The sequence below is a fragment of the Oryzias latipes genome, chromosome 10, assembly GCF_002234675.1.
Source record: "Oryzias latipes chromosome 10, ASM223467v1".
Taxonomy (NCBI): Eukaryota; Metazoa; Chordata; class Actinopteri; order Beloniformes; family Adrianichthyidae; genus Oryzias; species Oryzias latipes.
Window position 1 is genome coordinate 16,449,735 of NC_019868.2, and position 15,462 is coordinate 16,465,196.

Here is a 15,462-nt window from a genome sequence, read left to right on the forward strand (position 1 = left end):
CACATCTTTATTGTGTTTTCATTCAGTCTAAAGAAATAATTCTAATTTCAGGTTTAAAGCCCCACACAGATCATCTTTTTATTTATTTATTGAATATTTGTTTGAACTGGGACAGTGCACATTAATGAACATTGTCAACTGCAAACAGTAAAAAACACAAGTAATAACGAGATATTAATTTGTGGGAACAAGATATACTTTATTTTTTCCATGTCAGGACACGGGCTCCGTATAATAACCATAATAATAAGCGTGAGATTAAAATTATTCTAAAAATCAGGTTTCAGAACTGGAAAAAAGCATTTTAACGTTTATTTTTGTTTTTGTTTTTTTATAGCACAGAAGAAGCATAGATGAGTCGAATCCTTTAAGGACAGCCATGTGAGACATTTTAATTTCTTTTTTTCATGACTATTGAGAGAACCCTCTGGGCATTTTCGGTAAATAAGATTATAGAAGTGCAACTGTCTTCAGGGGGACAATCTAATAAAGGTTTTCTATTGTTTTGTGAGTTTTATGTGCACCGTCTGACTTGAATTGCAGTCGTTCTTCTTCACCTTTAACAAGCAAGTTAATGATTTCTCATTTAAAATACATTTTGGGTTGTTTTAGAGCAGCTCAGCCAGTTGACTCAGCTGCTGCTGTAAAAAACAAGAGTCTTTCCAAATGATTATGTCTTGGCCTAATTACAATCCAGCTCCTTTCTATCAACACATTCCGGCTTACTTTTTGTTCCTGTTTTTCCTCCTTTCATACACAGATTTGAGTGCATGTGAGTCACAGCCTCAGGGGTTTCTGAAATAGTTTATTTTCAAAAACTAACCCCCTGTTTGAATAAAAGGAAACATTAAATGTCTCTGTGCTCCACCTTTGAGCTGGAATGACGACCAAACCATCAATATTTAGACAGTATGCAGTTTTTTTTGGCCCCACCCCGATGACCGTTTCATATTAAACATTTTAAAGTGTAAAACTACCACTTTCTGATAACTCGGCATGAATCTTAATAATTAGTATGTTTTCAGGAGTTGTTCTTGTAAAATTTACAATTTTTAACTCCTATTTGTCGTTCATGTCTTCAATTTGTTATTTTGAGCATAAGAAACTACCGGTATGTGATAAAATATGATAAAACCGTTTATTGTACACAACTCAAACATTCTAAACTGGTTAACAATGTTATGCAGTCAAAATAAGTGAAATAACAAATAATATTGTAAAAATAAGGAAATATTTTATCTCTATGCTTCAAAGCCTTCCAATATTTAAAGACTAGAGTCTAAATGCTTTATAGAACCCATAAATAAAAGAAGAATAGTAAAATATTCATCAGTAGGGATATTATTTGTAACATTAAGGCCTCTTTTTACCACTCAAAGTACCCAAACGTGGCTAGTGTTCTGTGTATAAAATCCATATTTTTTATGACACAAAGCTTGGATGTGTTTCTCATCTGTGGCATTAAGGCAGCAGCCTGAGGTTCAGCCTGCGCAGCAATATAGTTGGAGCACAGCTCCCAGCTCTCATAACAGCTTTGAAAATAACAAGTTCATTAAGGGGGAGGTTATGAAGTTCTTCTTTTCTGAGTTCATGGCTGCTAGTCTGAGGTCAGCAGGTTTGGCTGATTTGCTTGAGAGCGCTGCTGATGTGACAAAACTGAAGCTTGGATAATTTTTTACTGCGGCTCTCCTCCTCGGGCTGATCGGTCCCACGGTGCGGAGGACTTCCCCTTTGGGTGGTGGAGAGTTCTGGTAAATGTGCATGCATGTGTGTTTGCACTTTCTGGAGATTTCCACGATGGCTCATTTGCAGTTGCAACGCAATGTGAACATCCTGCACACCCTACATGTGTGGAACAGTCCCTGCCCAATCTGAAACTTCTATTCAGAGATAAAACAGAAAGAAAGCACTAGACAGCCAGCATTCCTTTGCATTTGCCACTAGATGTCAGATTTCTCCTGCTATTAAATCCTAAAGATGCATCAGTAGGAGTGATGAATCACCTCAAATAGGTCATTTTGTAATCCTTGCTTTGGCCCCAGATCAGGAGAAAGCAAGCATCAATCATTAGCATCCAAAGTAATGCATCATTAACTTTCTTTTTTGAGTGTTACTGATTTACAGTGTTGTCTCTGATGATGAAGCAAATTAATAGTCAGGGGTTTAGGTGTTCCCCCTGACACCACAGCACCTGATTTTATATTTAAAGGTGTGTTTGATGCCCTGCCCCTCACACAGAGTTTTATCCCAAACGGTAAGAATCTGTTTTATTTATTGTCATTAAAGAAATATATACATTTTTGGCTTTTAAAATGTATTTTCTGATGATTTTCCTATTTCAGTTGATGCTTTCTAAAATAAGGAAAATACATTCCATAAAAAAAGAGACAGCACAGAGATTTTTCTCCTCCCCAACAGTCGTTTTTATTTTTACTCTTCATCAAAAGAAGTCAGTCTAGCAACCCCTCACTGAAGCATAAATGGCTCAAAATGACATGCTTTAAGGAAACCCTTAAATCAAAAAGCAGAAAATTTGAGTTGCAATTTGTCAAACTGATTCGCATGCTGCCGCCTGATGTGAGGATCACTCCGTATTGTCAGCACCGGCACAAAACCCGAATAGGATCTGAATGAGAGTTTGCTCATCAGTGAGCCGTGAAAGTGTTTCCCACATGCTGCCGCACACAGAGAGACGTACGTATGGTAAAAAGGGTCCCTCGGCAGATCAGAACCTGCAGGAGGATGCCAGGCACAATGCTAATGATGCAGCGACTGTAATTGCTGTAATTTTGCCCGCTGTAATTACTTCCATCCTCTTTGCTTTTAAGGGATACTTTCATATTCCCTCATCCATTGAAGTCTTGAAGTTATTGCAAAGTGACTGATGTAAGAGAGAGGGGGAAAAGCATTAAAAGGAAGGATGTAAAAAAATCATTGAAAGGAATTCTTAAGAGCAGACTTGCAGCTGTAGGAAGTGAAGGATCAGCTGTATCTGTGCTGATGTTTTCTTACTGATTCTGACATAATTCGTTATGCACGATCAATCTGACTTTAAATCTGCCACTTTAGCTCAACGTGAGTCTCTTTTTGCTCTCAGTGTTTTTTTTTTTGGAGAAGTTCTTGTGTAGATGCACACTGGTCCGCTCTTCTTTTAACTACTGCAGGTGGCTGATAAACAAATATTCGCTCATCTTTCCCCTCCACAGCGATGTCATCCTGGGATTTTAATTACTTTCATAGCCCTCAAAGCCCCATATGTCCTCTCACACTCTGGCTATAGTGTCTTCTGGACAGAGTGCAGGGCTCAAAGACCGTGATAACAAAAACGGCCATCGTTTTCTCCTTGAAATGCCATCTCTTTCCATTCTATAAGAGAACTTTTTCACTATTTTGCTTTTCTTTTTTTAAAATCAGGCTTGAGGATGCACACTTCCCGGCATCCAAAGCCCAGGCTGGACGAAGACACGGAGTCCGGCATCGGCTCCACCCTTGACCTCACAAGCAGCAGCAAGGGTGACGGCAAACATACAAATCAGCCCTTTGGTTCACCTTCGTTCAGAGCGGCAGACAGACTTCCCAGAGAGAACGGTACAAGATGGTCATCAATAGGAGTATCTTACTTTCATCTCAAGGAGTGGCAGCTGGTTTGATTTCCTTTGAAAAGACTAATTATAACTGCAGAAGCCGAGCCAAAGGCTTATCGGACAAGGACATGCTTAAAAAAAAAAAAGACACAGCCGTAGTGTGACCATGTGGCCATACTGTCCCGCAGTGGTGTCTGGCTGCACTCGGGTAATGGTGCATGGAAGATGGCTTTGTTCTCTGCATGTGGCTCAAGTTATCACTCTCACCCAGAACCCAGAATGCAGAGAATAAAAGAAAAATGCAGCTGCGTGAAAAATTCCAGATTTCGGTGCCATTACTCCTTGAGCATTGTGCTGTTTTATCTACAACCTTCTACCTGTTTTGATTTTTTTTTTTTTTTTTTACAGAAGCCCCCCCTCAGACCTCAGAAGTGAGTCCACACAAGATCAAACAGCTCCTTATCAACTTATCCAAGGTCCCTCTTCTCTTCATCCTTCTCTTCTTCTTTATTTGCTCCCTGGACACTCTGAGCTCTGCCTTCCAGTTGGCAGGGGGTAAGTGTAATTCTCACTGCTCACCCACTGTGTCGATCATCACTCAGTGAGTTGATGTTTGACAAATAAGCTATAGCCACAGAGGAGCAACCTTTGCTGCTCCCCTTAGTCCCTCTGGGTGATGTACTGGGAAGCTTCATCTGTGACCTTCATAAATTTGGGGAAACAAGCATTTGGAGTCATGTTTAACATTGCTCATGGCAACCTTTTCATCCCCCGGTCTTTTTTTCTGTCCCTGTGTGTTTCTGTGTATGTGGGTGGCATATTTAACCAGGTAAAGTGGCAGGGGACATTTTCAAGGACAATGCGGTGCTGTCCAACCCCGTGGCTGGCCTGGTGGTGGGGATTCTGGTTACTGTGCTCGTTCAGAGCTCATCAACCTCCACCTCCATTGTTGTCAGCCTGGTGGCCTCCGGATGTGAGTAGGCGCGTTCGAGTTTTATATAAAAATGTCAGCATATTTCATAGTTTAAATAAGGTTTTGAGGTTGAAAGAAGGCATCCGAGCCAGCATCATCTAGTCTGTGTTCAGCGCGCTTAATCCTTTCATTCTTGTGTGTCTCAGCAGACTATCATTACCCATGAATAGATACAGCAATAAATACGAAAACCTTGATAAATCAATTAGGAGCAAATAGTCGATGCTGAATCTTTGATGGCAGCAACAAATAAATATTTTGATTCTGACAGCCTGGCTGTTTAAGTAATCACTGACTGTATTATCTAGAGAAGCTACCGTAAATTCTTATCCTTTTTTCTCCCATGATGTAAAAGATTAATTTAGTAAATAGAAATGACACTGAATGGACAAACGTTTACTAAGATTTTGAAGAATTTAAAGCTGCTTTTTGCTCTGTAATAGTGAGATCTTTGTTCTTGTTATTCTTCATTTAATTTGCAGCGAATTTCTAATAGCTTAATCAAAATTTCGTGTGATCCACCATGTGATGACAAAAGGTCAAACATATCACATCAGCAAGTCAGATTCTCTTCATGCAAAAGTAAAAAGGTTTAACTTCAACACAAAAGTAGGCAGGTTAACTTTCTGAATTTTATTACAGTTTTTGCCTCTTTAAATGACAATCCTACTGCACTTGGATTGATTTTTTATACACAGCATTTTTAAATTTTGAATTAGAAGCTAAATTATTGACCATTTCAATAGCAAGCCGCTATTGAATCTTTGACTTTAGAGGAGCTTTACTGTCAGGATTGTTTGTTTCGCATGTTTTGACATTTTTAGAAAGATCAGGAAGACAACCAACACAAGGCTAAAATAATGCATTAACCTCTTAAGACTTGAACAAATATTTGAGCGAACTCTCAACACACGTAGACACAACGTCTCAGAAGTTTACTGTGGTAAAATAACCGAACATGTGATGTCCACACATGCGGACGCCAGGTCTATAGACGTTAAAGTTGTTCTAGTGCAAACTGATGAGTCCTGTGACTGTACACTTTGATCAGCTCTCTATACAATCACAGAGCTTTCTCTGTATCTGCTCGCCAAGTGTGAAATGTCCTGGCCAGAAAGACCATTGTTCTCGCAGAACAAACGTTTGGCTCCCTGCAGAGTTTAAACCTTAGTTGTCTATTAGTGCAGATTAAAGAAGCAGCTGAACCGTCAACTCTTTCATTTCCTCTTTATTAGTAATTAATATAAAAGTAAAGGTAGAATCATTATTTTACCTTATACTTATAATAAGACCTTAAAAGACTTTCTATTCATTCTATTTAAGACCAACATTACGGAAATATTCCCAGAGCAAACCGATATTTAAATGTCTAAAACTGTGAAAGTAAACATGCAGCTATGACTGAGTTTAAAGGGTAACGCTGACGCCACTGGAGCTATTTATGGTTGTATTACATTTTCACAGGTTTCCTAAATAAAAATGCACATGTTGATGTCACATGAACACAGAGAGCCAAAATATTGAGCACTTTCATGCCTCTGTATCAGCTGCAGCGGTAATGGATGTCTGTGGGTCCATCAGTGTTGGTATTTATTTTTTGTACAGCCAAAACAGCTTCTGAAAAATGTAAAACGCTGGCGCACATTTGTTTGGAAAATGATTTTCCCTTTAGCTCTGAAATAAAAATCATGCAATAATTATGACAGCAGTTTGCACAAATGTTGCGTTGATTGTGCAATTGTGACATTTAGTCTCCAGATGGCTAAATAATGATTTCATATAGACATTTAAAAGTATAACAAGTTATATTTGAGCATTTTGATAAATATTTATATATATATTTTGAAAAAAAGGTCTGATAACCCCTTGACACCTCTTTGGCTCCAGACTTACCTTCATTTTGCATCTACTTGAAAGAAAAAACACGAGTGAAATGTATTTTTCAATCCTGAAAATAAATTCAGGCGTCTATGAGTTAAAGAGTGTAGATTAAAAATATTTTTGATACTTCCAGTTCAGATTAAACTTTGCAGAAAACATCAAAAATTAAGGTAAATAATTTTTTTTATTAATTTATTAATTTTTTAAATTTTTTTGTTGAAAGGAATCATTTCAAAAGTGTTTGCACACTAACTTATAATCAGGGTATTTTTGTTACAGATCAAACTACATGCTCAAATAAATGAGTAATGAAAAATGTCTGATGCATAAATAGGTTTCTGAAACTTCTGAGCACAAAAAATGCTAACAATACATTAATGCTGCAATGAAAGTGTTTACTTTTAGTGGCATATTTATATAGACTGCATTAAAAAAAGAGATGTCCTTGTTCAAAACTGACCTGGGAAACCTAAGATATGTGGCATTAATAAGTAATAAAAAAGGATTAAGACTTTTACATGTTCCACGTTTTTCTTCTGAAAGGAAGCATTAGTGTGAAGAAGCTATTTGTGAGGCCTTTTTTTTAAATGGGAAAGCACAGCATAAAAAAACATAAACATATAGTACAGACCAAAAGTTAGGACACACCTTCCCATTCATTTAAAGGAGAGGGTGTGTCCAAACTTTTGGTCTGTACTGTATTTCTTCATGAAGTGGGTTCGGGATGCTATATCAATGAGGGCACATGCAACATTAACCCCTCCTGTGAGAGTGCTTCCTCTGGTTTTAAAACCGCAATCACCACTCGTCTATTCAACCTCAAGTCAGCTCCAAAACACTCCACGCCGTGCATATCAATTATACGTGGAGGACATGTATACATTGTCTGTTGCAGTTAGCTTATTTACTATGCATGAGGATAGACACAATGATCTTATTATGTAAAACAAAACCTTCTGTTTCGTCTTCTCCTAGTGCTAGAAGTGAAGTCGGCAGTTCCAGTCATCATGGGGTCCAATATTGGCACTTCTGTCACAAACACCATAGTGGCCATGATGCAAGCTGCAGAGAGAAATGAGTTTCAGCGGTGAGTGAGGAGTGTGGTAAGGCAGAGAACAGACAACAGAGGAGCAGGGAGGATGGAAATGAATCAGTCCAGTGGTAAGTAGGTAGAAAAAAAAATGGAAGACGGAATGATAAAAGTAATGAAAGTCACAGGGCACAAAGCGAGGGGGGATGATGAGAAAGCATTGGTAGTTGTTTGCTGGCTCTCACTGTTAACCTCTGTTTCAGTGTAATTTCAAAATCGTGATAATAATGGCATCAGTCCAAATTGACTACAGCAGTAAATATCTGGTATAACTCTAGGCTCAACAGATGGCATATTATTTTACAATTTTTTAAATAAACATATTTAAATATATTAATGTTTTGGACTCAGTCAACAATGAAAACCTTCACTGGAGTTCAAAATCAGAGTAGTCCAGGCCTAAAAATCATAGTTAGGATCAATTACTTTGAGTAAATGATCACGTTTATTGGTGGCTGACCTCAAAGAACATAATTCTCTTGACCTGTCACAGCGCCTTTGCTGGAGCAACCATCCATGACTGCTTCAACTGGCTGTCGGTCCTGTTCCTGCTGCCTCTGGAGGCGGTGAGTGGGTTGATGACCCGGCTGTCCCACCTCCTGGTTAGCATCTTACAAATCCAGTCAGGAGAAGATGCCCCCGAGCTTCTAAAGGTCATCACTGAGCCAGTAACAACACTCATCATACAGGTAAACATGACAGCTAGGCAGCATTTTCTCAATATCCTACTTTGTAAAATTGTCCTTCAAAATGCAATCATGGAGAGACACATTGCTGCGACAACAATCTAGCCATTTTCTACATTCCCCCTTTTCTTAATTAGGGTCACAGAGGCCTGCTTTACCCTCTGTGGCCTGTGGGAGATAGAGTCATTCTACCAGTATCTCCTTAAAATGAGGAGAATGTCATGACTTGTAGGATGGACAGGCCCAGATAATGAAACCCAGAATGAGGACACAGGTAGGTAAGAGGTAAGTAAGAGTTTTTATTTTTCTTCCAGGAGAGATGGTAGTGGCTTGGAATGAGGCTGATGAGGACTGCGGCTTGAGGCGTGGCTGGAGGTAATAACGCGGCTTTGCAGAGTGTGTAGTTTCCACAGGTACGCAGGAGGGCACGATCTGACTTCCGAACAGGTGACACTTGGAGGCTGGAATCCTGAGACAAGGGGAATAATATTGGCGTCGAGACAAGACTAAGTTTTGAAAACATGAGCAAGACTGAGACCAGGTTTAGTCACCATAAGGGGCAACGAACTGGCGATGAATACTGGAGCTGGATCTCCTTTAGAGCTGCAGCGGTTGATGAGGTGGATTGGTAACAGCTAGTGGAGTCAGGAGCACAGCAGGAGGGGGAGGGGCAGGAGACTGACAGGCACCATAACAGAGAAAGGGCTAATCTCTGACATAACTATGGCATCCCAAATTCAGAACTTTGAAATAATCACACGTACCATCTATCTCAAAATCTCTGAATATTGTTTTTACAAACAATTAAGGTTTGCCCTTTAGCATTATTGCAACAATGTCACTTCTAAATTTAAAATTCCATTCCGATCATCTTTTGATCTTTTGTAAAAGCATTCCCAGTAGTCTTTTAATTATGATTAAGCAATTTTTAGCCAAAAATCAAATACTTGGGGATGTTTTCTCCAGGACATAGTGTCTGCAGAGCGGTAGCAGTTCCTTAGAAATTCACTTCTAAGTTGTGGGCGGGTATGTTGGCGTGGAGTAAGCCTTCCTATCATCCCTTTGTTCACATGCCGTCCTGCTAGCTTACAGCCCCTCCCAACTTTTGGAATTGTAGATTCGAACGGCTAAAAAATGGCAAATGCACTACAGTACATGGCACACTATGTAGTGAGGAGAAAAGGAATTTGGACACAACTTGAGAGAGACTTAAATTTCAACACTTTTGGATGTGGTGCTAATCATCTATCTGTTACAAAACACAAGAGATTGTTTCTTTTTTATTAAACAAACAAGTATATTAAGTTAAGTTAAAGATATGGCGTGATACATTTTTCCTCTGGAATTAAACTCCAAATTTAAAAAAAACATCTTTGCTTGGACCAAGGAGACCCCAACCCTAACTAACCCTAACTCTGCTAAAATTAGCACATTGCAGCTTTAAATTTCTTTATTTCAACCCAATTATAGGACGTTTAAAAATGTTGCCGACAATTTTTCTAAATATTTATCCGACTGCAATGTAACTTTAAATACAGGTTAATTTAAACCACCAGATAAAAACAGTTTTATAATTGTAAGAATAGGCGTTCAGGTAAAACATCAGTGCATTTATTCACATTGCATGCACCTTAAACTCTGTGGTAAAGCCTTGTCAAATGGGTAAAATAATTAGGAATCTTTTCTCATCCCATTATTTTACTATGATTTAAAACAATTTCTTGTTTTTCTCTTAGCTAGAGAAATGTGTGATCACAGGGATTGCCATGGGAAATGAGGGCATGAGGAACAAGAGCCTGGTGAAGGAATGGTGCCAGGTAATCATTCTATTGTGCCATTCTTTCCTGCACATTTTGTCTCACATGCAGCATTTGAAGATTAAAGTCAAACCTTTTCCTCATCCTTACCTATGGCTTCTTTCTTTCTTTGTTTCTTTCTAGTCTGCTGGCAATGGGAGCTTTGACAACTGTGGAAGTAACGATTTTCCATCGTCGTCACGTGTTAAATGCAAGTAACATCAGTGTTTTGACGTTTTAGAAGATAAAAATGAAGTGAAAAAAAATCTCAAAATCTGTGTTTTTGTTTTCTTTGTAGGTAAACATCTGTTTGCATCCACTGAGTTGTCAGACCTCACGGTGGGTCTTATTCTCCTGGCTGCTTCTCTGGTGGTCCTCTGCTCATGTCTGCTACTTCTAGTCAAGCTGCTTAACTCTCTTCTTAAAGGCCAAGTAGCAAAGGTCATCCATAAAGTCATTAACACAGGTGAGTTAATGAAGTGAGCAGCAGAAAGTCAGTAGTGCCATTAGAAGTACTAAACCTCAAAACATCATTTGGTAAGAGTCAAGCGTTGTTTAGACTGTGCAACAGTTTTTTAATACTTATCTTTTAATTATATCCTGACAGACCTGCCTTATCCCTTTGGGTGGCTGGCAGGATACGTTGCCATGTTTGTGGGTGCAGGCATCACATTTGTGGTCCAAAGCAGCTCTGTTTTTACTTCAGCCATGACTCCACTTGTAGGTGAGTAAAGTGCTTTGTTTGACCGTAAACAACAAGTTCAGTTTTGCTTTTTTTCCTCCAACATAATTTACCTTCTATTACACATTTATTCAAATTGTTCTGAGGTTGAACAGAAATTGAGGTTATTTAATAAAAACAAATATTTGTGTCTTTTTCTGTGTGATCCAAGAATCAACAGGCTTCTAAACTGATTTAAAATGTAAGAAATAAGCTTCTCTAAACATTTTTGATACATACTTTCAAAAAAAAGCTTTAAAACATTTTTTTATTGAAAAAAAAGGTTTGTTGAAACAAAAATGTCAAACTTTTCTGAAAAAGTGAGAGCTTTGTACAAATCTCAACGTAATGAAATAATCAATATCTATAGAAGAATTTACTATTTCTGTTCTGAGATAATAATCTTTAGGAGATGAGAACGATTTGATTCCAAGTAAATAAGCCTTTTCAAACCTCAAGCTACGTTCCAATCAAAAGTCCATGTACACATGCGTTAATACTCAATTTAGACTTCCACATTCAAAACTCTCCCTTTCACACACTGCTATGCAAGTTTTTACAGCCGTGTTTGGGCCCTACATACAAACACGGGGCCATTGAATGTGCGTTGCAAGTTAGACCAGGTTAAATTTCAACCAATCACGGACTCGGATTTGCTAGTGATGTATGGATGGCGTCCTTTTTAATTCATGAAAGTGTCAATGGTTTGAACATTGATCATGCAGAAGTAATTAATAATTGCGGTTCGTGCCCGACTGTAATTCTATGACACCAAGTCTTTCATTTATCGGATTAGAGCTGATAAAGGAGAAAAAAAAGCTTCAACATTTCGCACCAAGCCTCTGCCAACTGTAGGTGGCAGGCATGTGCTAGTAAACTGTAGAAAAAGAGGAAGCCCGTCCCTGCTTGTTCAGTGTGAACACCATGGATTACACATTCAAGAACACGCGTTTAATGTGTTCTTTAACGCTTGTCACTTGCCCGATGGGTGTCCATAGCTTGAAAAAGCCATACGTTTAGGTATAAATGCCTTTAAAACAAAAACTTCTTTAATTCATGAGCATGTTTTTGTTGCATTCAGGCCTCTGCTGATTCTCACTTTAGGATTTCTTGGATTGGGGTTTTTCAAATCCTCTTGGCAAATTCTTTGTTTTATTTTTCAATCTTTATTGTTATTTATTATAGACAGCAGATTTTATTTAAAGTGATGCCTCTTTGGGTATAACTTCTAACACCACATTGCAATCATGATTTTGCAGCTAAAGTTGTTCTTTTTTTTAATCTCCAGTTTCTGCTGGGTGTAGTGGTCAAAGCAAAGGTGCCATATAACGTTCTGGGGTTATTCTTCAATGTGGCCAGTTTAAAGGCCTACGGTTTCATTTCAGTGCAGGCCTTCATGGAGGTTATTGCTTACAATATCTTATTAAACTAGGCTCTGGCCATGCTGATAATTTGTTCTTGGTAAAGAAAAAAACTGTGCAAAGGTTGCTTCAGACAAGTTTATTGCCTGAATTCTGCTTCAGGTATTTCAACCTGGAATCCATGCAATTATTGCATTGTTGGACATTGGTGATGAACCATGGTTCCAAAGAAAAAAGAAAAAGCATATAGCTGAAATTAATAGCACTGGGGTTGCAGTGTCGCTCTGATCCAGCAACCCACAAGGTTCTGCACCAAACTATGGGTGATGCCACAACCCCCCAACAGACGTCTTCTATAATTGTTTTAAATCTTTCAAATCAAATAGAACTGTATTACATTCGTTATGTAACTAATAATTTTTGTTCATGTTTTCAATGGCAAAGTGCCTAAATTTAATGTTGACTAATGGTTTGTCTCCTTTCTGGACCATACCAAATAAGGATGTAAGTTTGTGTAGGTCTTCTAAATGGCTCTGTGAAGTTTTTGAGAAGACATTGCATAACATATGTTTTGTAATACCAGATAATAGAAGCATGCAAAATCAGTGATGAGTGACTCACCAGCCTGCTACACAGTTATAAATGTAAGATCAGAATCATTTTGTAATTAACCAAGCTTGAAATTGAAAAAAGCTACACACTGTTTTGAGAAAAGAGGGCCATTAATATTACTTAATAAATGATAATATGTACGGCATATTGACTTTAGACTCCCTTAGAAACTCTGTTTTTAAAGGCTTTAGATTAGAGCAAACGACGCATAAACATCAATTGTAGAACTGAGCAGAATGGGTTTTGTCAAACTTGTTTGCAGAGTTTATGATAATATTTTCTGCTGTCTTCTCCTCCAGGCATTGGTGTCATCAGTCTGGAGAGGGCCTATCCTCTCACCCTCGGCTCTAACATTGGCACCACCGCCACTGCTCTGCTGGCAGCTCTGGCTAGTCCTGGGAATAAACTAGCAGCTGCAATACAGGTAACCTGTTTTTTTGTGTTTTTTGTTTTTTGGGGGTGGGTGGGTGGGGGGGGAGGTGCTTGTGACGCTTTTGTAAAGGCTAAATTTCGACCCTGTTGCTATGGTTTTTATTGCTGGTAAAATGTGGACCACTTCTTTGGTAAATATAAATATCTGTTTTCACCTCCGAGAAGAAAAGCATTTCTACAGAATTCTATAGAGCTCTGCTCCAATGCTGACACTCTGCATCTCTGTTTTTCTTTTTAGATTGCTCTCTGTCACCTCTTCTTTAACATTTTTGGTATCCTGCTGTGGTATCCTATCCCCTTCATGCGCTTACCCATAAAGATGGCTCGTGTCCTGGGGGAGCGGACTGCCAAATACCGCTGGTTTGCAGTCTTATACCTGCTTCTCTGTTTCTTGGTCTTTCCATCAATAGTGCTGGGCCTCTCCTTGGCTGGCTGGCGGGTTATGGCTGGTGTTGGAGGTCCTTTTCTGGGAATCACCATCTTCATTACCACCATAAATGTAATGCAGACTTGCAGTCCTCGTCATCTGCCCACCAAGCTCCAAAACTGGGACTTCCTGCCTAAGTGGATGCACTCTCTGAAGCCGCTTGACCGCTTGATTACCAAGGCAACTGTCTGCTGCAGAGTAGCATGTGAGGAGGGTCAAGATGAGGAAAAAGAGGAGCCCATCTTAGCAGATCCAGCACCTGTTGGTGTGGAGGAAAAGCCCTCTCAAAGGACAGAACAGCTAGCATACTGTAATCCAGTGCTGGACTGCCTTGATGAGAAGAGTCCAGGCGTGCTGGTTTTTAAACTACGAGGGTTAGAAAGGTGCAACAGCACTCCACTGTGAAAAAAAAGATGCTTTAAAGTCCACAAAAGGTTCACAAATTGTTGAGTACTCAAAAAGCTTTGGAAAAAAAAGTCAGGAAAAAGGATTTCTAGATGTCATTCCATTACCCCTGAGATGTATTAAACATCTCTACAGCAGAAAGTATAGAAAGTGGCAGAAAGTATAGACCTGAGATGAAAGTTTTTTTTGTCTAAAAACCTTGTTATTGATGCTCAACTTTGAAGAGAAACACAAAACAAGATATGTTCTGTGCTTCATAGAGAGCTTTGAGATTCACATCAGTTGAGTAAATACGAGCTATGAGTAAATTAGGTGAGCCAAGCATTCTTCTTTTAGCCATCACTTTTATTTACAGAAAATGCAGTAGTGTGGACGTAAGTGACATTTTCATCTGAAACTTTACCAATAACAAGGTTTGGAACTTCTGAGCCACACATTTTTTCATCAGCCAATTTCTACTAACCTTTGAGCATTATTGTGAAAAATCTAACAGACAGAAGCTGTTTCTTGTGCTAAATGTCTTGTGAAAAATGTGCAGAATTGCTGATGCATTAAAGTTGCTTTCACACTGGGATAACCCCATGGACTCCATTCCATTGGAAGAGGATGCAGGAAAATATAACAGCTTATTGCAGTTCTCTACATGTTTTCCAACTGCCATTGAAGCTCCTTATTTGCTAAATACACCAGATCCAGGTAATCAGATGAGGAATACAATCCAGTAGGATGCTGGGCCTTGAGACCTCGAGTCTAAGACCCCTGATGGTTTGATATTTTCAATGGCAAACCATGGATGAATTGCACAGAGTCACATAAACCACTTTTGGCTCGTTTCCACTGATTCCACACTGGGGTTCACAGACACCTGTATCGAGGTCTTGTTTTCAGACCTGAGTTAACTTGCTTTGTATGCATCTGAATCCAGGTGAGCCTTCACAACGGCCAACTGAACAATGAGGTGAAATTAGCTCAAATGTGCCCGTGTAAATATTGAGTTCAAATGGTAAAATCGTGTACTTATACAGCGTGTTTCTACTTTGCTTAAAGGCCTGAAGCGCTTTACAGTCACAGTGCAATTCACGCACTTGTGTCAACTTTTAACCACCTGGAGCAATGTGAGGTTCAGTATTTTGCCCAAAGACACATTTGCGGGCAAGGCAGAAAATAACTCTTTGATCCTCTGCTCAGAGGTCAACCGCTTTTCCTCTGCACCACAGCCGCTTCCTAGATATAAAACATTTGTAGCCTACTGTAGCTTCTGTGGTATAACAGGGGTTGAACAGGTTTCCCTTAAACAGGTTTAAGTTATTGGTTAATTCTAATTAATTTGAATTTCTTACCAGTTTGGGGCTTGACCAGTTTCTTACCAGTTTGGGGCTTGAAATGATAAATCGTTGCCGTTGAAAGATTAATTAGTTTCACTGGAAACGTATACATTTTGACTGTCAGGATATGGGGGGCAGGAGAGCAGGTAGGACCCAGACGCAGAGGCAG

At 39.1% G+C, this 15,462-nt stretch overlaps 1 protein-coding gene across 2 annotated transcripts; it reads left to right on the top strand.

Moving 5' to 3' along the window:
- Positions 1–2,188: 2,188 nt before the first annotated feature.
- Positions 2,189–14,545, top strand: slc34a1 (solute carrier family 34 member 1). Of its 2 annotated transcripts, none has more exons than XM_011480247.1 (12): positions 2,189–2,254; positions 3,415–3,588; positions 3,993–4,139; positions 4,414–4,557; positions 7,414–7,525; positions 8,022–8,217; positions 9,951–10,031; positions 10,155–10,221; positions 10,309–10,476; positions 10,618–10,734; positions 13,004–13,128; positions 13,375–14,545. In XM_011480247.1, the coding sequence occupies exons 2-12, from the start codon at positions 3,423–3,425 to the stop codon at positions 13,966–13,968; spliced, it is 1,917 nt and encodes a 638-aa protein (XP_011478549.1). In that variant the 5' UTR covers positions 2,189–2,254; positions 3,415–3,422; the 3' UTR covers positions 13,969–14,545. The 2 variants fall into 2 exon arrangements, with proteins under 2 accessions (XP_011478549.1, XP_011478550.1); XM_011480248.3 differs by having other exon boundaries at positions 13,547–13,740.
- Positions 14,546–15,462: the final 917 nt, after the last annotated feature.

Coding starts and splice junctions, on each gene's coding strand:
- slc34a1 (XM_011480247.1), top strand. CDS start 3,423: ATGCACACTTCCCGGCATCCAAAGCCCAGGCTGGACGAAGACACGGAG. Junction 3,589..3,992: donor CAGACTTCCCAGAGAGAACG/GTACAAGATGGT, acceptor TTTTTTTTACAG/AAGCCCCCCCTCAGACCTCA. Junction 13,129..13,374: donor AACTAGCAGCTGCAATACAG/GTAACCTGTTTT, acceptor TTTTCTTTTTAG/ATTGCTCTCTGTCACCTCTT.